Source organism: Vespula pensylvanica, chromosome 20 (assembly GCF_014466175.1).
Source record: "Vespula pensylvanica isolate Volc-1 chromosome 20, ASM1446617v1, whole genome shotgun sequence".
NCBI lineage: Eukaryota > Metazoa > Arthropoda > Insecta > Hymenoptera > Vespidae > Vespula > Vespula pensylvanica.
Window position 1 is genome coordinate 1,149,598 of NC_057704.1, and position 21,066 is coordinate 1,170,663.

The 21,066-nt window shown below is 42.0% G+C and overlaps 1 protein-coding gene and 1 long non-coding RNA gene across 6 annotated transcripts in view; one reads left to right on the forward strand and one right to left on the reverse strand.

Annotated features, from left to right (window-relative positions):
- The window catches only part of LOC122636036, a 91,483-nt gene extending 83,458 nt beyond the window's left edge, over positions 1-8,025 (forward strand). For both annotated transcript variants that reach the window (XR_006328839.1, XR_006328838.1), the window contains 2 exons: positions 3,152-3,435; positions 7,784-8,025. This is a non-coding gene — a long non-coding RNA (uncharacterized LOC122636036). The remainder of the gene's footprint in view (positions 1-3,151; positions 3,436-7,783) is intronic.
- Positions 8,026-18,450: 10,425 nt separating this feature from the next.
- LOC122636038 (nuclear hormone receptor E75-like) overlaps positions 18,451-21,066 on the reverse strand; it is a 137,915-nt gene continuing 135,299 nt past the window's right edge. For all 4 annotated transcript variants that reach the window (XM_043826858.1, XM_043826860.1, XM_043826862.1 and 1 more), the window contains exon 5: positions 18,451-20,815. In XM_043826858.1, the coding sequence (XP_043682793.1) occupies positions 18,710-20,815 (2,106 nt within the window). In that variant the 3' untranslated portion in view covers positions 18,451-18,709. The remainder of the gene's footprint in view (positions 20,816-21,066) is intronic.

Below are 21,066 nucleotides of genomic sequence, written 5' to 3' on the forward strand. Positions count from 1 at the left end.
AACGAGCCGATATAATGGACTGCCGACAAGATCGAGGGGCATCGCGCGATCCCATTTGTCGTTAGTCGTCACAAACAACGAATACCACGTAATTATACTAACCTGCTTAAATCATTAGTCTTTTTTCCCCACCGTCGTCTCCATCGTCACGACCATCTCTAGTCCTCTTCGCTTCTCAATATATTTTCCCATCTTTCGTAGCGACGCGCATAACTTTTTCGTCCTATTAAAACTTACTCGTCATTAATATTTATAAAGAATTGATTCGTTGAAAAACAAAGAGATTAAACTTGTAACATGATTAATTAGTAAATTCGAAACACGTTTAAGAAACGTGACTACCAAGAATGTTATACATGTATTAGGTATTGATCGAGGACATAGTTATTTACTTACGTGTAATCATTAACTTTTCCTTACGTTTTTTTTTTCTCTTTTTCTTTGTATTTCTAAACGCAAGTCATATGTAAACGTTAAATCATGATATCGATAAAATATCAAAGTAGGAATTAGCATTTTTACCTTTGGAAATCTCGCGATAACGTTGCGTCAGTCGGTCGTATAAAAAGTAGGAGAGAGAAAGAAAAAGAAAAATATAAAAAAAGTTAAGCAATTCTCCTTCGAAGTAACGATGTCGAATAGGTTTCTAATACGAAGCGTGAAAGAGAGCGTTATTAAGTATTAAGATGTTTTTATCTAAAGTATGTGAGATAAAAGATAAAAGGATAAAAAGAAAGGCGGGGGGGGGGGGGAGATAAATGGTGACTTTAATTTAGACGTCGGGGGTCTCGTAGATTTATGCTTCAGGAAAATGTCTCACGCTACCGTACGCAATTAGGGCCGTTACGAATATTAATGTTACGAAGAAGAGAGCGAATAAGAGAATAGATAATAGCGGATAGAGGTAACCACGATGACGACGTCGACGAAGAGAAGAGACGGACAGATAGATAGACGGACAGATAGACGGACGGACGGACAGACAGACAGATAGACAGACAGACAGACAGAGATAGAGAAAGAAGTATGTATACACACATACACACATATATGTGAAAGACGAACGTGTTAATGTACTGGTGAGTGCAAAAGAGAGAAAGACCGCGTCTGTTCGGGGTCAACGACCGCTGCCATCAGCATCAACGGCGGTTCGCAGATTCCAACCGGAGAACTCGAAGCTTCGCGCATGCACTTGTCTCTTGGTAATCCGCAAGGCTTCTTCTTCGTCTTTCTTCTTCAAAAGAGAACACGCTCTTTCTTTCTTTCTTTCCTTTTTGTTCTTTTTTTTTTTTTTTTTTTTTTTTAGTTTTGCTTTTGTCTTCTTCCATCGTCGTCGTCGTAGTCGTAGTCGTGTCGTTGTCGTTGTTGTCACAGTAGTTGTTTTTATTTAAGAATTTTTCCTCCACCTTCCTTTTTCCCTTTCTTTTTTTGTTTTCGCACGTTTGCAACGTCACGCTCTCCAAGTGAATCCTCTTTGTTCGAAGTTTTAGCTCGATTTTTAATAATCAACGTGGCGCCGACGTAGTTATTTAAGTGTTTCGTTGATGCGATACAATGACGTTATTATTACGTTCGATATTTTATGTGATTGGAATTATTAAAGAGGAGAATGGTAATTACTGTTATTGTTATTATTATTAGTTGAATTATTTTTTAGGTCTTTTATATGCGCGCGCGCGCGTGTGTGTGTGTGTGTGTGTGTGTATTCGATGATAGCATTACGTGCTTGGAAAATTTGGATTGGTAAGAAATTTTGATACACGTGCGAAATGATCTTCTGTGAACGTTTGCGAATAAGTACGACGATAATAAGTCGAAGAAGAGACCGATGGTCAACGACCGACACGGTTTCGTATATATTCTCGTAGTAGCGAAGATCACGAACGTGCCACGCCAGACACGACGAAAATACGCTTACTTATACTACTTACGATTAGGCTTGAGAGAGGTCGATGACCGGAGGGAGGTCGGTACGATCGACGACGTCCATCGATTATATCGATCTTGATCATCGTTACACAACCACCACGTACAAGCACACACGTATTTACTTACATACTTATTTGCGTGAGAGTACACGTGTTACGTTGTTACATAAGCGCTATTTTTTCTTTTTCTTTCCTCCCTCTCTCTGCCATTTTAAATTCACCTTACCGGATTGAAAAACGAAGAGGGGAAAGAAAAATATTCGCGTGTGTGTATTCTTTTTTCTTTCTTTTTTTTTCTTTTTTCTTTTTTCTTCTTCTTTATCTCGATTTCTCGAATTCATCCATTGGTGTGTATACACACACACATACACACACATATATATATATATATGTAGAGCGTACAAATCGTCCATTATATTCATACGTTTAAAAGAAATTTAATTTAATGAAAGAAAAGGTAAAAGATCAAGAAATAGAAAGAGAGTAGGATAGAGTAGGGTAGGGATAGTCTTTTTGATAGGTCAGCATAAAAGCGATAGCTATCGAGTTACGTTCCCTCTGGTAGCCCGTTACCCCTTTCCTCTCATCTTTTCGAACCGAGGTCATGGGTGGCGGTTGACCTTGGACGTTCCACGCTAACGCGATCTCGCGACTACCGTCAGCACATTGTTCGATCTTGGCACTGAAAAAGAACGAGAGGAGAGTAACGAGGGCTGACACAATACGAGATCGGACGATTCTCCATCCATTCGTTCCTTCTCTTTTCTTTTCTTTTCTTTTCTTTTCTTTTCTTTTCTTTTCTTTTCTTTTCTTTTATTTATTTCTTTTTACCTCTTTTTATAATATATATAGATATCGTATATTGAGACTGGACGATAAGTAATGTTCGAATTTTTAATATTTTATATTCGAACGAATGACGATATTTTTTCTGAAAAATGTTTGACTTTTTTTATATCTAAGAGAGACAAAAAAGAAATTATTAACACACGTATTTATTTTTTATGGAAACTCTATATCCGAATGAATTTCACTTTTATTTGATAATATTTGATACGTTATGTCTAAGTAACATCGTATAATATTTTTTATATCTCTTAATCTTATATTCATTTGCTTTTAATTCCTCGTATATCTTCGACGTTAGCGGCGATAATCGTTGCTTGTAAATGTTATAAGGATACGAAAAATAAAAAATAAACACATCTCTTTTTTTCTTATAGAAATAAAAGAGCGCAAGAAGAAAATCAAAAAAAGAAAAGAAAAGAAAAGAATATCTACGAACACCGTACGTTGCGTTTACCGAAGAGGACGAGCTCGTTCGTTCTTTAAAGAGGCCAACGACTCGCGATGGCTGACCTCTTGGCGCTCTACCGCGTTACGTTCGAGACGCTTCTACGAAAAGAAATCCCGAGAATTTCACGGTCGACTAGGATGACTTTTCGAGTGAGTAACGCGGCCAGCGAACGTGCAAGCAATGAGCAATCATCGATCGATTCTATCTCTAGTGAGTATCGATAGTCTCTCTCTCTCTCTCTCTCTCTCTCTCTCTCTTGCTCATTGAAATCAATGGAAATTTCTTACACACGTTTATTATGTAAAAACAATGCAAAATAATGCAATACGCTGTTCAACGATAAAAATAAATTATCGATTATTCTCAATTGAATTGAAATAACAAATTAATCGAATATACTCTGAGATTAGAAATACGGATATACCCTTATCACTCGATACGAGGTTGCATCCTGTAAATTTTAAGAAACGATTTGACAGTCAACCTCGAACAGAGCTTTAAGCCATGCGCTGTTAGCTGGCTCCGTTCGTAAGCAGATCCATCGGAAGGCCACGTTACGTTCTTGAACTCGAATTAATCTTTAAATCATCGGCCAGTGTCGAGGGCGATCTTTGGCGGAGCGAAGGTTAATTCGATAGGGGTCTATCGTGTTTAATTTACGCGATGCATCGGAGAGACGCAGTCAATTTCTTTCACTCTCTCTCTCTCTCTCTCTCTCTCTCTCTCTCTCTCTTTCTCTCTCATCTTCTTTCTCTCTCTCTTCCTTCCTCTTTCAGTAATATTTAACAAAATCATTTTCATTCGTATCTCGTTTCTTGAAATTTTCATTACAAACGTTATTAAGTACGTAAAGAAGTAGGTAAATCCTTAGTGCAAAACTACGTTTGAGAATTACTATGTCTTACTACAATTGGAATTCTTTTCTTTTTCCCTTTTTTGTTCTTTGGTATCCAAAGGATAACCATACGAACCTATATAAGTACCTATGTAAGTACGTAACCATATCGCGGTCGAGAGGACAAGTTTGAAAACTGGTTGAAAAAATTGACTGGCACTATCCCGTGGTGAACGTGAGGTAAAAGGAAGTCTAAATAGAGTCATTCTGTTAACGGGTCCGCATCTTGAATTTAAGAAACGGTAACGGGCCCTTCCTAATGTATGTGAATATGAATGTGACTCTTTTTTAACGAGACTCCTCTTGTTTAAACGAGAAATGCAGATTGATCCTTTTGCTCTTTTCGAAATCTTCGGACTTTGTATCGCGATCTTTCTCTCTCTCTCTCTCTCTCTCTCTCGTAATAATTTTGTTCCTTTATTTTTTCTTCTCTTTTATTATTAATCTTGGAGGATGAACGATGAACGACGAAGAATGACGTTATCGATCGGGAAAAATGTTAAGAGCATAGAAAAAGATATTTCGCGTTTGACAAGCGATCTGACATATATGCTGGCTCATCCCTTCGTTCGAATCTCTTTGCGAAGAAGCCGAACGTTACCGTTTGAAAAGCGAACGAGGAGACGAAAGAGGGAAGGAGGGAAGAAGGGTGAGGGGATAGGGAGGCGGAGGGCAAGCAAAATCACTGTGTAGCACGAACCGGCCGGCCGTTCACCCGGCGTTCTTGAACTCTCAGGGTCACTTGACTTCGCGCGCGTTACCGCGTAGACCGCACTCGTCTTATCGTTTTAGCAAAACGTTCAATCGAATTACGGGCTACTATTATTATCAAGGACTGCTGCGAAGATATCTGGCCAATGACCGATCGATGGATCGACGTTGGCAACGTGACCTCGCTGATCGAATACGTTTGACCACGCCTCGAGGAGAACGAGAAGAAGAAAAAGAGAAAGAGAAAAAGAAGAAGTGGATGAGAAAGAGAATGGAAACGATAGGATGACGATGTTGCTGTTTTCGAATTAGAGACTCGAATAGCTTCTGAGTGTATAACGACTGATATATATCATTAGTTTTTAGAAAGCGCGAGCTATTTCGAAAGGGAGAGTTAATCGAAGACTCGATAACTAATTTCTTATCTTTCCTCAATAAACTAAAATATTTCTTTTCAAGTTTTTATCGAAAAGTTCAACAAATATCGTTCGACGTCGGACGTCTTCGATCGTCGACATGAACGTATCGATAAGGATTCGTTTGGGCCAGTTTGGAATAATTAATTAGGTCGTTTTCATGGAAAGCGATAATCCAAATTAAGAGGGAGAAAGAGAGAGAAGGCAAGAAAAAAGTAAAAGAAAAAGGGGTAATAAAGAAAAAGGAGAGAGAGAGAGAAAGACACGTACGAAAGAAATTCTTCGTCGAACGATTCATCATCGGATTTTTCTCTTGATATATCTCGAGCATCCCTCGTTATCTCTTCGATCCTCCGAAGAGGAACTTCGAAGAGAGAGAGAGAGAAAGACAGACGGACGGATGAACAGAACGAGATAGAGAGAAAGAGAGAAAAGGGCCGTAAGAGAGATATTTCGCGAGAGCTCTTGAGATCTGGAGCAACGACCTTCGGATTCGGTCGGAACACACCGAGGAGAACGAGGTTCGTGAACCCTGAAAAGAGCTGACAGGCCGCCTCTCGCGATAGATGGTACAGTTATACAGTCTCCTCTCCTCTCCTCTCTTCTCTCCTCTCGCTACTCGACTCCATTCCACTCCACGCCACTCCTCTTCTCTCCTCTCTTTTCCTTTCCTCTCCTCTCCTCTCCTCTCCTCTCCTCTCTTTGCTTCCTCCGTTCCTCTTCCTCCTTCTTCCTCCTCTCCAACGGACCCTAACAATGACCGTGCGGTCGCGTTTACTCCCGCGCTCTCTCTCGAGAGCGACCGAAAGGAAATACCGTATGGTCACCTCGGCCTCGTCGCAGTACTAAAGAGAAGAGGAAATCCCTCGGTTCGTCGACCCTACCATGCCACGTTCCCGAGTCACGACCAATAGATAAAGATAGAGATAGAGATAGTGATTGAGATTGAGATCGAGATGGATATAGATGTAGAGATAAAGAGAGAGGACGAAGAAAGAGAGAGAGAGAGAGAGAGAGAGAGAGAGAGAGAGAGAGAGAGAGAGAGAGAGAGAGAGTTACGCGTACGTGCGTGTGAGAGAGATATATTCACTATCGGACATAGATAGGTAATAAGTACGGAAGTACGTCTCTACTCGAACATTATCGATAACTTCCGATCATTTTCAACCTGGTATTCCCATGGTCACTGGAAAATCCAGATATTCTAATCTCCGGATGTGTTTAGTTCGAATAAACGCTTCCTTTTTCCTCGAGCTATTAAAAGGATCTTATCGCGTTTTCATTCGATTTTTTGTTGTTTGCCTCTATTTTTTTTTTTTCTTTGGCTTTTTTTTTTCTTTTTTTCTTCTGCTTCTTTTTTTTCACGATTACGATCTTACTCATCGCGGTTTACGAAGAGGAAATTCGATAGACGTTTAAATCGTTGAGAATCAAGTACATCCGGTCGTTTCGATTACATTTTCATAAAAGCTTTTCGATGTAAAATTATGGTATGCAAACGAAGTTATCGGTTAATAATCGAAGATATGCTGCGATATAAATTTTAAATCGATCATCGTCGATATTCCATTTCAACGTAATACGTTTGTATTTTATTAAAAAAATAAACAATAATAATAATAATAATAATAATAATAATAATAAGCATTTTACGTTTTGATACGCGTTTACGTATCAAATATTTCTGATCGATCGACGGTATAACGATACGTGTTACGTACGGTATTTTCGATGTAATAGATTTACGTCGAGTTAACGACTCAAATATCTTTACACGTAAGTACCTTCGAAACGATTGTTTTTCCGGGCAGCGTCCTTGTGTGTGTCGTGTGTGAGAGACAGAAAGACAGAGAGACAGAGACAGCGACAGAGACAGAGAAAAAGAGAAAAAGAGAGAAAGAGAGAGAGAGAAAGACGAAACGTGAGACCGTTTCGTGGCTTGAAGTGGGTCGTTGATTCAGACTAGTCGGGGCCACTACGGACCGATATCAACGGGTTTTAACGGGACCGTGAGTAATCGACTCTTGCCGAGTCGTAGTCCCGAGGTCGTGTAAAAGGAAGAGAATGCCTCGTAACGTGTCCGCGTGGAAGCGGACGCAGGAAGTCGTTGTTGTATTCTTCCTTTCTGGTTTTCGCGAACCGAGATAACAGATCTAAGCAAGAAAATGGAAATTCGAGTACGATAATTTCACTTTATTTGTTATCGCGAGTAAATACAATTTCGCTTTCGTTTTCTAATTTATCGCGCGGATATATCGTCGAATGAATCCGTAAAACGAGTAATAATAATAGTAATCGCATGGGAACGATTTTACGTATGTACCTTTCGTTCGTAATTTTTGTATTTTCGAATATTACGATATTATGAAAGATCGATATATTTTGTAATTTGTACGTTTAAACGAGATTAATTTTATTTTTTTCTTCTTTCTTTTTTTTGGGGGGGGCGGGGAGGAGGGGCGGGGGGGCAATTTGTATATTATCTATATAATTTTATATGCATTAATTATCGCTTCTTTTTTGTGTGTGTTTTCAGGTTTGGTTATCGGACTATAATGATTCGATGATTACGATCGAACGGTATTGACTACTTACCGGATGACGTTGGTCTACGTCATGCACGAGTCTTCGTTTTTTCCCGTTAAACCCGTCAACGTATACCGTTCTTAGAAACCGTCTGCACTCTACTACAATTGCATCGATGCTTCTAATGATATCTGTACAAAAAATGTATGCACATACGAACGTAAATAAAACGGAAAAGAAAAAAAAAAAAAAGAAACCAATTTGAGCGCGTGTTAATTTCACGAAGGCTTAATTATGGTAATCGATGCGTTTTTCGTGATTACATGTTTCACTTTCTAGAAGAGACAAGCAACGGAATGAAATGCAACGATATACGTGTTCGTTATCGAGAAACGTTAGCCGCAAGAATGAAAGAGAAACGAAAGAGTGAAAACGTGTTGCATTCGTAAATTACGAGGACGTAGGTAGATACGTTTGTATATATACGTTTAATACATGTGTAGATGATTGTGTGGGTCTATCATGTTGGTACTAGAATTGCGGCTAAATCGAAATAGCCGAGAGGAAAGCGATTTCTTTTAAAAGCTATCGCGGAAATCTCGGTGAATTTGCGGATGGGATTTCTTTTTTCTTTTTTTCAGTTTAATTTTAGTGGATACCGCACAATTGGAAGCTCTACGATCTCGTATGACTTTTATAAACTTTATGACAGTATTAAAAAAGAAAAAAAATATATATATATATATATGTATAATTTTTTTTTTTTTTTATATAATTTGAAATCATTTTCGATCGTACACAAAGATAAGATAAAATATTAAGTTAAATTAATCATTGTGTGTACGTGTGTGTTATGCCCGTGCGTTATGTACGATTAATATAATTTAGACCGATGTTATATAATCTGATGTATTAGAAATATTAGATTATATTAAATATTCGTATTATGTAATATGAATCTAATACAAGAGACATTATATAATATTATATAATATTAATCTAATATATTTATAAAAGACATTGTCGACGACTGCATGAAGACGACAGCAGTGCGTAGTTGAAAAAATCAATAGGATCGATAATTCAATGATAAGATGACCGAGAGAAAAAGAGAGAGAGAGAGAGAGAGAGAGAGAGAGAGAGAGAGAGAACGTAACGGTCTCGTCAGCTGTGTGAATTGCGAAGTGAATATCGCACGTCGTATGCTCCTGTCGTTTCGCCTTCTATTCAAATATTTGAGGTAGAAGCTTGCTCGTTGATACCACTCTTATCATCGTCCATACGGAGGATCCTCGCGAAAAAGAACGAATACGAACGCAAAATTATTTCGGATTCCGAACGAGAGACGAAATAATGCTCTTCGTCGTTCCATTTTAAAAGGAACAAAGAAAATTAAGACCCTTCTAATTAAATGAATAAACGACCGATGGGACTTCTACTTAAGGGACGAATCAAGGAGACTCCTTGTTGGGACATAACAAAGAGCGCAAACATTTATCATTGACTCCTATATTCTATCTCTTTCTAAATAAATAAATAAATATATATGTTCCAAGTATATATTCAATAACTCTTATTTATTTTATTCCTTGGAAAAGATGAAATAAATGTATCGTCATATTTCGATCGGTCGAAGCAGTAAAGGATAAAGCATATAAAAAAAAGAAAAAGTCTTTAGAGAAGGGTACGGGAAGTCATTATTTCGTCATTATATTATTTCGGATGGTGTAGATACGTAGACGAGCCATATGGTCGTGCCACTTTTCGTTAGGGGCCGAACGATCGGTGCTGCTAAGCAAAAGCATGTGTCAATTTCGATCGCTATGTATTATTGAGACAATCGTTTTCCATGTTGAGAAAAGAAAAAAAAAAAAAAGAAAAGAAGAAAAAGAAAGACGTCAAAATTATAGAGTCCTTTTGGAGATATTGAAAGAGACTCCGTATTCCTTTCTTGTCTCGATGGACCTTGCGGTAATTTTTTTTAGACTACGAACGAACGAACGAATGAAAGAACGTTATCTGAAATTTCTATACAAAAATATATAAAGGATCTTTCATCGACGAAACGTTCAATTTCGAAAAATCTGCTAATCGCGAGATATAAAAGAAAGAAAGAAAAAGAAAAAGTATTTTATTGAGGCAGATTCCTAATCTTCTCGAAGGCCAATTTCCGAACAACGCAATTTCCAAGATTACTTACCCTTATTCCTTCCAAGTTATTCGAACCTCGTCGTTCTCTCGGGTGCTCACCTTCTTTTCACTATCCCGTCACACTTTTCTATAACCCTGTTCGCGATATTCCATTCCGGTTCACCTCAACATTCTATCTGGTCGCTCTAGATAAATCACGGTAAGTATCGGTAATGTCTTGACACGGCGTTGGACGAGGCACAACTGAGCTTTGTTAGAAAATTTTCGATACTTCGTATCTAAACAAGGGATATCGCGTAATGTTTATATATAAAGAAAATCGTTCGTTGTTTATAGGACGAATTCAATATCACGCTATACCTATAATATACTATTGTACAGTGTACTACGGTATTGTTTATTTACATATCAAATACTACAAATTTCGACTATAACTAAATATTCCCGAGTAAACAATCGTATATACGTTTAATCTTACGATTAATATAATTCCAAGTAAAAAAAAGTATATGACATATATCGAAAAAGTTAAAAGGCAATCATTTAAATACATTATACGTGATGCTACGTTATATGTGTATATATATATGTGTGTGTGTGTGTGTGTGTGTGTATATACGTACTTAGGTATGAAATTCTTGATACGTTTTCTCTATAGCAACGAATTCGTATAAACATGCGTGCATACCATTGACGATCGATTTGTCGACTAGCGTAAATTCATTCTTATATTGTGCGACATAATTTTGGTGAAAATACACCTGACGTCTCGTCGTTTGTTCCGTCGGTGAAGTGCCTGACGTCATTACTTTTCTTTCTTTTTTTCTTTTAGCGTTTTCGTTGTTTCGGGAGAAACAATGACGATTCTTGAACATATTTTTCTCATTCTTTCTTATTTCTTCCTTTATTATGTTCGGTTCGCTACATATCGACACGACGATGGAGGACGGTGCAGCTTGGAGAAGATTTAATCGTAGAAATGAGACGAGACGGGACAGATGTGATCTAAGGTGAATGAAGGTCGAGTAGCTGCTTTATTTTTATATCGAGAGACAAGAAAGAAAGAAAGAAAGAAGGAAAGAAAAAAGAGAGAGAGAGAGAGAGAGAGAGAGAGAGGGCCGAGGACTCGTCGTCGGTCAGAATCGGCTCAGACGCATCCGATATGACTCTCTCTGCGACGAAGTATCACGCGAAATCTTTGTTTATCTCGTGTCTTTTTCCGCTGCATCCCTCGCCCCACCCTTTTCGTTTCTTCGTTCCGAAAATTTTCCTAAGTAAATCGCTAACTCTATCTACTAACTTTATCGTTAAATCAACAAACATTCGATCGTATAAAAAACGTAAAAGATATAGAAGGAGATCGATAAGTTTTTCCTAAAACAAAAAAAAAAAGGAAAGAAAAGAAAGAAAGAAAGAGAAAAAACGATTAGTTTGCGATATGTGAGATAAAATAAGACTGAGAGACGGACAGAAAGATAGACGGAGAGGGAGAGAGAGAGAGAGAGAGAGAGAGAGAGAGAGAGAGAGAGAAAGAGAGAAAAGATTCTTTTCTGCGTAGAAGAAGAGTTTATCGAAAGGGGGAAAGGACTCTCGGAAGACAGAGTCCGCCCCTGTTCTTCGAAGAGTGGCACGCGTGGCTCGTTGTCGTTCGAAGGCCAAGCTGCTCGTAAATTCTCATTTCGGGCAAGGGGGAGGAAAAACGGTGGGACGAGCATCGACGAGCCTATTCCGTCGGACGCTTTGCTTTTTCGCGCGAGGGTCGTGACCTTGGCACGTGGAAAGCTCGATAGCGTGGGTGGTGAAACGTTGGACGAGTCGAGAGGGATGAAGAGAGGGTATGAGCGAAAAGGGACCGAGGACAGGGGTACGTTGACCCGGAAGAAGAAAGCTTCGAGCAAGATAAAATGAGTGCGTTCGTTCTTTCTTTTTTTCTACCCTCTCTCTCTCTCTCTCTCTCTCTCTCTCTCTCTCTCTCTCTCTCTCTCTCTCTCTCTCTCTCTATTTTTCTTCGCCCTTTCTATTCCCTTATTCTCTGGCAACACCCTCTCTTCCCCATCTTTCTCTCTCCTTTATTTGCTACCCCTCGACGAAAGTCAGCCTTCGAATTTCGACGAGGAATACGATGTGTGCCGAGTGTATAGGCCAATATTATTTTTCGTTCGTATTATGGATTTCTCCGTCTTTCGACGAACTTTTTTCTTCCTTTCTCTTTTCTTCCCTTTTTTTTTCTTTCTTACACGGGGAAAAAGGAAAGGGGAAGAAAAGAGAAAGAAGAGCAAACGATCGAACGTAGAATAAATTCTGGTCTTTAAATCGTACGGGGCTTAACGTAGGATAGAGTTTTACGGTGAGCTTTCATTGGTATTGAAATAATTCTTCCCCCATAACCGACGAACGTTTCTGTTATTTCGTATCGGTTATGGTCATCGATTCCGGTCTTCGCGACATTCGCAAATGTCGTTTTTCGTCATAAAAAGTTATACCGAGAGGCAGACGAGGTCAAAGTAAAGATTTACGATTACGGTCTCATGGACGTATCGCGTCTACGTTTCCACGTGTATAAAACCCTTTCGTCATGACCGTCCATATTTATGTTAATGTTAATCGGCCTTCGAACGACATCCTATTTTAACTTTGAACCAACTGTGCTTTCGCGTTTGCCTCATTGTTTCTCCCTTTTTTACCACTCGATTACCATAAGCTTTATCCTTTTGTATCCATTTTTGTTCATCGTATTTCGTCCTATCCCCTATCATTCATTCTACCACCGTAATCCCCGAACGAAATGAGATGTGGAGAAGTATCATATAGGGACTTTGTGAGATATTGGAAAATCGCTCTTAGAGAATTAGCAAAGTATTAACGGAGTAGTCGATCTTCTCTATTTTTTCTTCTCGAAAAGAGGGTCGCGGTCGAACGATATACGTATATCCATTACATTCTTGGTCGAGATCAAAAATTATATATACATACGCACACAAGTATCCTCCAATTTTAATTAATAAAGCGTAACACCTTTCATCGATCGTTCTCGATCTCACAGTACATATACGTATATACCTATATCGAAAGACGAATTTTTCTAGATGACAATTTTCTCATTTTCTCTAATAAATAAAAGCAATTAGTCGATCCGATTCATCATAACACATACACGCACACAAACACATAGACGAGAACAGGCAGAGAGGCACACACAAATATACTTATATGGATGACGTCGTAAGAATATTAATAGAGACATCGGTATTGAAAAAAGATCGCTAGGAAGAAGGGGATATTATTATTTCAGTCTGCGAGACGGGAAGAAGAAGGTTTCGAGGTTAATCGGTGCGGGAAGGGCGAGGTACTCTCGACGGCTCTTTGTCTCGATAAGAGAAAAGGAAGGAGAGAGAGAGAGAGAGAGAGAGAGAGAAAGAGAGAAAGAAAAAGAAAGAAAGAGAGAGAGAGAGGCAACGTGCGACCTCGCTCGGACCTTGAACGTGCGAGCCGGCTTTTGTGCTGGCGACGAAGAAGACGACTACGACGACGACGACGACGACGACGAAGGGATGCGTTAGGACACAGTCCGTCTGTATACGAAGGGCGTCTCAAAGGTTAATACTTATCGTAAATCGTTTCAACGATCACGTACGCAAGAGATAAAAAGAGACACAGAGACAGAGAGAGAGAGAGAGAGAGAGAGAGAGAGAGAGAGAGAATGTTGTTAAATCGTAATATCTCAAGAAACATGATTATATTTATTGTTTATTTTCTTCAACTTTATCTGGATTATTTGGAATGGACCAATTTTAATTGAAATATATTTTTCTCGACTCGATTAATGTTGGAAGCTTGGATAATGAAATTTCGTTCGACAGACTCAAGAAAATCTATTATTGTAGGAAGGAGAGATGATTTAATGGCGTATAACGTATGTATCTATGTATCTATGTATATATGCATGTACATATATATATATATATATATGTGTGTGTGTGTTTCGTATAGCAATCGGTAGAAGGAATGAAGATGGTGGAAAAACGGAGGCGTGTTGCGTGGCAACGGTCGCGTGCTCACCTTGTGGCACGCGCGATGCAGTAGTACACGCGCGGATTCAATAGCTTCCGCCCTCGGATCTTTTGTCGCGTGGGCGAATTTAGTTTGACAGGTAAATAGATAGATAGATAGGTAGATAAATGGGTAGATAGATATATACATATATGTATCATACATATAACTGTGAATGTTTAATTATAGGTATGGCTTTAAAATTACGTAACCCTACGATACAGACACACACACACACATATATATATATATATAGTTTTTTATTGATATTTATTGGAGATTGGAGATTATATCGTTGATAATCGAAGCATTTGGGTAGCGAGAATCGATCTTTCGATGATCGTATTACAACCGAGTTGTATATACGTACATATATACATACGTAGATATATACTTACACACATACTCCAATGAAGATTTCAACGACGCTTTCTTCGCTCGTAAAATACAAGAGATCGAGGTAGAACGAAAGTGATTCTCGTCGGAGACCGACTTCTGTGATTTTCTCGAAACTATATACTTTCTCTGAGAATACTTACACAAGCGTAATAGAAAACTCTCGCAAATAGTAGGATTCGATGAGAAACGGAATACGCTCAGCCAAGCTAAGAAAAGAAGGTGATCTCCTCGTTTCAGTTGAAAGTCGTTTGGAACGTCTGCGGAAGGTGAAAAGAAGGAACGAGAAAAAAGAAAACAACGAACGAACGAACGAACGAAAAAGATAAACAAAGAAAAAAAAACAGGCGTAATAAACGAGGAAGTAGTAGAAAGTATCGAGGGATGACGGAACGTACAATGGTTTCGAGTACGGGTGAAATAACGAGAAATCTTTCGTAATTTTTTTTTTTTTTTATGTATAATTCACCAGACAATGTTTATTCAGACGACCTCACAACTCCCAAGCGTACAAAATGACGTGCTCACTGGGCAATATGCGGGGCTGGCTTCTTTTGTATTTCTTGCGTGTAGAGTAAGTTTTTTTTTTTATAATTCTCCTTCCTATCTCATACACCTGCTTTCTTATTTTCACTTTCTCACAAAATTTTTTTTTTTTTCTTTATTTTCCTTATCATTTCCACCCAGAAACAACGGCTCTCTCTCTCTCTCTCTCTCTCTCGCTCGCTCTCTCTCTCTCTCTCTCTCTCTCTCTCTCTCTCTCTCTCTCTCTCTCTCTCTTTCTCTCTTTGTATCTCATTTCTTATTGGATAGAGAAATATATCATACTTTATGTATCGTTTACTATAATAATCATTATGTGTAGGTTTATGCATAACAAGTATTACGAATATCAACGCTAGTTTGTCCGAGGGGTAGGATGGGTTGGGGGAGATGGAGGGCGTAGGAGGGGATTATTTTTGAGGCTGAGTGAGTGACGAAGAGGTGTGGAGGGAAAGGGAGGGAAGGGAGGTTTTGCTCTGGCGGCGGCGATTGCGACAGCGGCTGGGAGAAAAGAAAGGGATTGATGATAAAGGGGATGAAGGAGAGGAGTATTGTGACAAGACAAGAAATACGCGCATGTGTGTGTGTGTGTGTGTGTTCGTTTGTTTGTTTGCGTGTGTATGTATGTATCTGCGTGTTTGTCCGCTCGGATTTTGTAGTATCGAGGATAGAAGTCGGTTCAGGAAAATCGGGCTTATGAATAGGAATACGAAGAAAGTAGTAGCGGTAGTGATAGTGGTAATGGTAATGGTAGTGATAGTAGTAGTAGTAATAGTAGTAGTAGTAGTAGTAGTATAGTGGGTAGCGTGTGGTGAAGAAGCGAGTGAAACGAAGGATTTCTACGAGAGGGGATGAATCGCTACGCGTGTCACACGGACGAGAAGCTAATTAATTAATTAATTAATTGTCTCTCATATCTTTTGCCGAGGAAAAAGGATTTCTCATTCTGGAATATACAATAAATACAGGCCTTTAAACAGCCGGTGCACGGTATCATGTACCGTACGCCGTGCGACAAGGAGAGATGATGATATCGGATGTATGTACGCGTATGTATTTGTATATATGTAGGTGTTGTTTCGTGTCCGTGTATTTGTCTCTGTATTATGTGTGTGTGCTTCGAAGGGATTTGCAAGCGGCTTTTATTTTTTCTTGTTGTTGTTTTTTTCGTCGGGGAAAGGTTTCCTGCTTTCTCAAAGAATTTTCGCTATTCGGCGAACTTCTTCTCCGGTTTCTTTACTTTTCTTTTTTTTTTTTTGCGGGATCGCGACTTTAGCGAGCTGTTATGTATTTGTTTATTTATTTATTTATTTATTTATTTTCTCTCTCTCTCTCTTTCTCTCTCTCTGTCTCTCTCTCACTCTCTCTCTTTCTTAATGTCTTTTCTAGCACGTGATTCAGCGTGTATTGAATTATTGTATTCTCGAGCGTGCGTGCGCGCATGTTTGTGTATTATGTGTTTGTGTGTGTTTGTTTGAGTTTTGCGGTATTACGGTATGTTTCTATGGTATATCCGTGTGGTACATGGTGTATGATCTCCCTGTGTATCTGCGTGTCTGTTCCGTATGTTCGCTCTTGAATATGCCGGGGGTCAAGGGGGCGGGGCGGGCGTCTCAACAACACGTCGGCGGCGGCCCGCCGCGTCTATCTCTATCATTTTATCCTCTTTCACGCATTATCCGTAAAGCAACGAAAAACTTTGCTCATTCGCGCCAACTAGGACTCAGCCTTACGATTCTACTATTTACAAAACGTTTGCCGATACTATCTCGGAGCTCTCTCTCTCTCTCTCTCTCTCTCTCTCTCTCTCTCTCTCTCTCTCACTGTCCGTCCGTTCATCCCTATCACTCTTTTCTTTGAATTTCTTATCCCTTTTATTTTTCAATGATCGTATTTCGATCCTACGCAAAAAAAAATATCTTTCTCCTTCGATCTACTTCGTCTACAATCATCTCGTCGTCCTTGTCTTTTCCTCTCTGCGCTACGATCTCTCTCTCTCTCTCTCTCTCTCTCTCTCTCTCTCTCTCTCTCTCTCTCTCTCTCTCTCTCTCTCTCTCTCCTCGCCACACGCGCAACACACGTACGTACGTATATACGTAACCACCCTTGCACTCTCTTCTCTTTCAATGCAGCCACACGAAACACGTAATATTGTGTATTCGCCGCGTTCGAAAGCGGCACCTACGATATCTATTGTATCTCGCTACACGACGCGATTAGAGGATTATAATTAACGTCGCGTCGATTGTCCCGTTCGTACGTGGGATAAGCGACGCGCGGTATAAAGGTACGGTAATTGCAAACTGGAGGCCGCGGCGGGCCGGTCAGTCTCATAACAAAATCATCTTAAATGTTTTAATCGAATCTAGCGTTCTCCCTCTCGATTACTCGAAAGATCGCCGCTATTTCTATCTCTATATCTTTCTTCTAGCTTTCTCGCTTTCTTTCTTTCTCTCTCTCTCTCCCCCCCTCTCTCTCTCTCTCTCTCTCTCTCGGTCAGAAGAAACTTCGATTGCCCCGACTCGCTTCCACAAGCACGCGTTTTCTCTCTCTCTCTCTCTCTCTCTCTCTCTCACACACATTCTCTCTCTCGCTCATGCAGACGCACACAAAAAAAACACTATTACTTCTTCTCTCATTCTATGATTCACCCTTTATCTATATACTTCACACGTACACGAGATGATAACTTTTACGATTATTATACCTTACAGAGATATTACAATAATAATTAATTACTTTTAATAATATTCAATAATTATAGTAGAGTAGATGATCAATGAATGAGGTGGAGACTGTACAGGATGCGCGATTTCCATGATTATCACATGTAATAGATTATTAATTTTTTTTTCTTTTTGCTTTTATCTTCTGTAAACATTCAATTCTTTTTTCTTTACGGGGTGCAGCACGGTCTATCCTCTAGTTCGCCTAGAAACAGATAGGTCGAGATAGGTTGATAGCGAGATAACGATAGGTGGTTCTTTATTTCTTCTTCTTTTTTTTTTTCTTTTTCTTTTGCTTTCTTCCTGCTTTATCTTTTTCTCGTTCCTTTCGTTAGTTCGTCCCTCTCAAACTCTCTGTTATATATCCGGCACCGCGCAAACTTTGGAACACGCGCCGTTAAAACGTCGATCGAGTTTGCGTGCGCGCGCGTGAACGTCCTCTCGATCGAGTTTCGCGCGTTTCCTCGGATGCAGCACGTATACGCACTCTCGGAAAGAAGAAAAGAAACGAAAGAAACTCATCGACACTGAAACGTTCCATCCTCCTCCTTGTCCTCCTCCTCCTCCTCCTCCTCCTCTTCCATACGCTCCTCCATAGTCCTTACGTCAGGGAGATGTGGTCCTCTCGTATCGTATCTTTGTCCTCCTTTTACTTCTCACCGCGTCCTCTTTCGCGCGGATTATCGATAAAATAGTTTAAATTAATAAATTATTTGGTTTGTCACGCGCTCGGAGTGTCCTGGCACTTTGTCATCCTCCTCCTGCTCCTGTTGCTCCTCCTCCTGCTCCTCTTTGTCCCCACCTTTTCCTGCTCCTCCTCCTGCTTCCGATCCTCTCGGGACGCTCGATCCTCCTCGGTGTGCCGTCGCACGGACGGTAAAATACATATACATGTACGTAACGACACTCTTTGCGCAAGGTGGGTAGTAGTAGTAGTAGTAGTTATAGTAGTAGTAGTAGTGTAGTAGTAGTAATAGTAGTAGTAGTGTAGTAATAGTAGCAATAGAGTACACACGCACACACATGATTCTTCGAGTCACGAAAGAGATCTCCGTCTCGCGGCAAGAGCACTACGCTTCGAGGGAGAGAGCCTTGCAGGGGCCGACGAGCGGCCTCGGCGACGGGGACGGTGACTTCTTCGAGAGGTTCAGAGGTTGCTGACTGTCGGCGATGTCGACTTGGAGCTCCATCATGTTGGTGGGACAACCGGAGAGGACGAGAGTGGCCGTGCTCGAGGTCGGCCTCGGACTCGTGCTCGTACTACTCGATGCCGCGGCCGAGAGGTATCTTGGCGAGGAGGCGGGTGAGTTCCCGACTACGAGGTAATCCGAGGAAGACTGCTGTTGATGGTGTTGATGTTGTTGTTGTTGTTGTTGTTGCTGCTGCTGTTGCTGCTGTTGTTGTTGTTGTTGTTGCTGCCGTGCACCGGTGGTCGTGGTGATGACCGAGGTGGCCGGCCACCTGGAGGAGGAGGTGCTGGAGTAGCTGGAGGTGGCGCATTGCAGCAGACCCTGAGATCCTTGAGAAGAGCGCGTGGTGACGGTGGTCGTCGAGGCGCATTGTTCCGCTGGCGATGGCGAGACGGCCGGGGGTGACCTCGGGCTCGCCTCCCCTCGCATTATGTAGTTGTGGATAATGTCGGTACGCTTCAACTGCTCCGCCGTCATCCTAGGTCCCTCCATCAAACTTCTCGCTAGAGTCGAGTGAGTGCTGCTGAGGAGGCTCGCGGTTTGCGGGCAGGTAGCTTGAGTCGTCGGATTCGACGGACTTCGCGCCGGCGGGGAGGTCAGGTGGAGATGTAACTGAGATTGGGCGTGTTGGACGACCACCGCTGGCTCCGCCTCGGCGCTGTCCTTTTGGCGAAGCGCACGGAACTTCTTGTGCGGCTTGTAAGCCTCGTCCATGAGCGAGTTCGTGTCGTAGAGCGGTGGCGCTTGAAGGACGCGCTTCAGTACCGGCATATCCTCGACTTCCTTGTCCTCCGAGCGCGGACTCGAGCAAACCGAGGTGGGTGCGCTGCTGGCGCTGCTACTCGCCGGCTTGTCGGCCTTCTCGGTGCCCGATTCTATGCCGCTGTCGCTCGGCGAGTCCAACTTGCGGAAACGCGGACAGTGAGGCGGCTGAGGGGTCTTGCTCAAGCTTCCGCGATGAAGCTCGTCCTCGCCGGAGCTCGTGCTGCCGGAATTGGCGCGTCTGCGATGCGGACAGAGACCACCGGCCAACGTAGCGGCGAGAAGCGGCGCGCTCGACGCGTGGTGTCCGCTCGGCGTCGCCGCGACGTGATGGTACTCCGTCAGGGAGGCTACCTCGCCGCTGCACGTGCTCTCGGTACTCGAGACGCTACCGAGCGGACTCTTGACGGCCTCGTCGAGCGTGACGTCCGAGGCCGAGCCCCAGGAAGCAGGAGGTTCCTCCTCCATCGGCCAATGCTGCTGAGCTTGCTGTTGCTGCCCCGACTGCGTCTGCTGTTGCTGTTGCTGTTGCTGTTGCTGCTGTTGCTGCTGCTGCTGCTGCTGCTGCTGCTGATTCGTCGCGATCACGTGTTGCTGCGTCTGCTGTTGCTGCTGAGCTTGGAGCTGCTGCTGTTGCTCGGTCATCTTGAACGCGAGGAGCTTCTCCGAGTGCAAAGTATTGAGCGTTCTCAGATCGGGTATCTTCTTCAACAATTCCCTCAAGATATCCGGATGTTGGGGATGGCTCTGGGCGAGGACCGTTTGCAGGGCGTTGCGCAACTTGTTGTGCATACGTTCGACGAGTTCGGTATTGCGTAGTCCCGGTCTGTCCGCGGCGATCACGACCACCGAGCAGAAGAGTCCGAGCTCGGCGTCCGACAGCCGCAGGGAGTTGACCCTTTCGGCGAAGTCGAACATCGAGTCCATGAGGAATCTCGCGTTGCTGCTGTTGTGGATGGATTCGCGCTTCAGCACCTGCCCGTTCAAGCATATCATGCTGTTCGTTTGAGCGTCGAACATGCAGGCCAGCCTAACGAGCAAGACCTCGAAGACGCCGGCCTTCAAAAGGGTGACCTGGTCGTCCTGAGCCAGCAGGCTGAATCCAGGTATGCGCTTGGCGAACTCTACCACGCCACGGATCGCCGGCGAGAACCTCTTGGAGAAATCCTGTAGCAGTTCTTGCTGGCCGGTCAATGGTTGCGGATTCGGATTCAGCGGGCATGCCTGTCGACACAAAGAGAAAGAAAAACGTGCGAGGTCGGAGAGGAGGACGATGGCGTAGAGAAGAGCGTAGTATTCGCGCGGTAGGTGGTAAAAGCGAATCGCGGGACCGGTCGTCCTCCGCGAGCGTGCGTTAAGCGCGGCGCTTCCTCCTTCGCGAGGTTCGAGGACGACCGGTACGACGTTTCCGCGTAGATCGGATCGAGAGGGAGATGGCAAAGGAAGCGGTGGAGGATTCGTCGAGAAGTAACGCG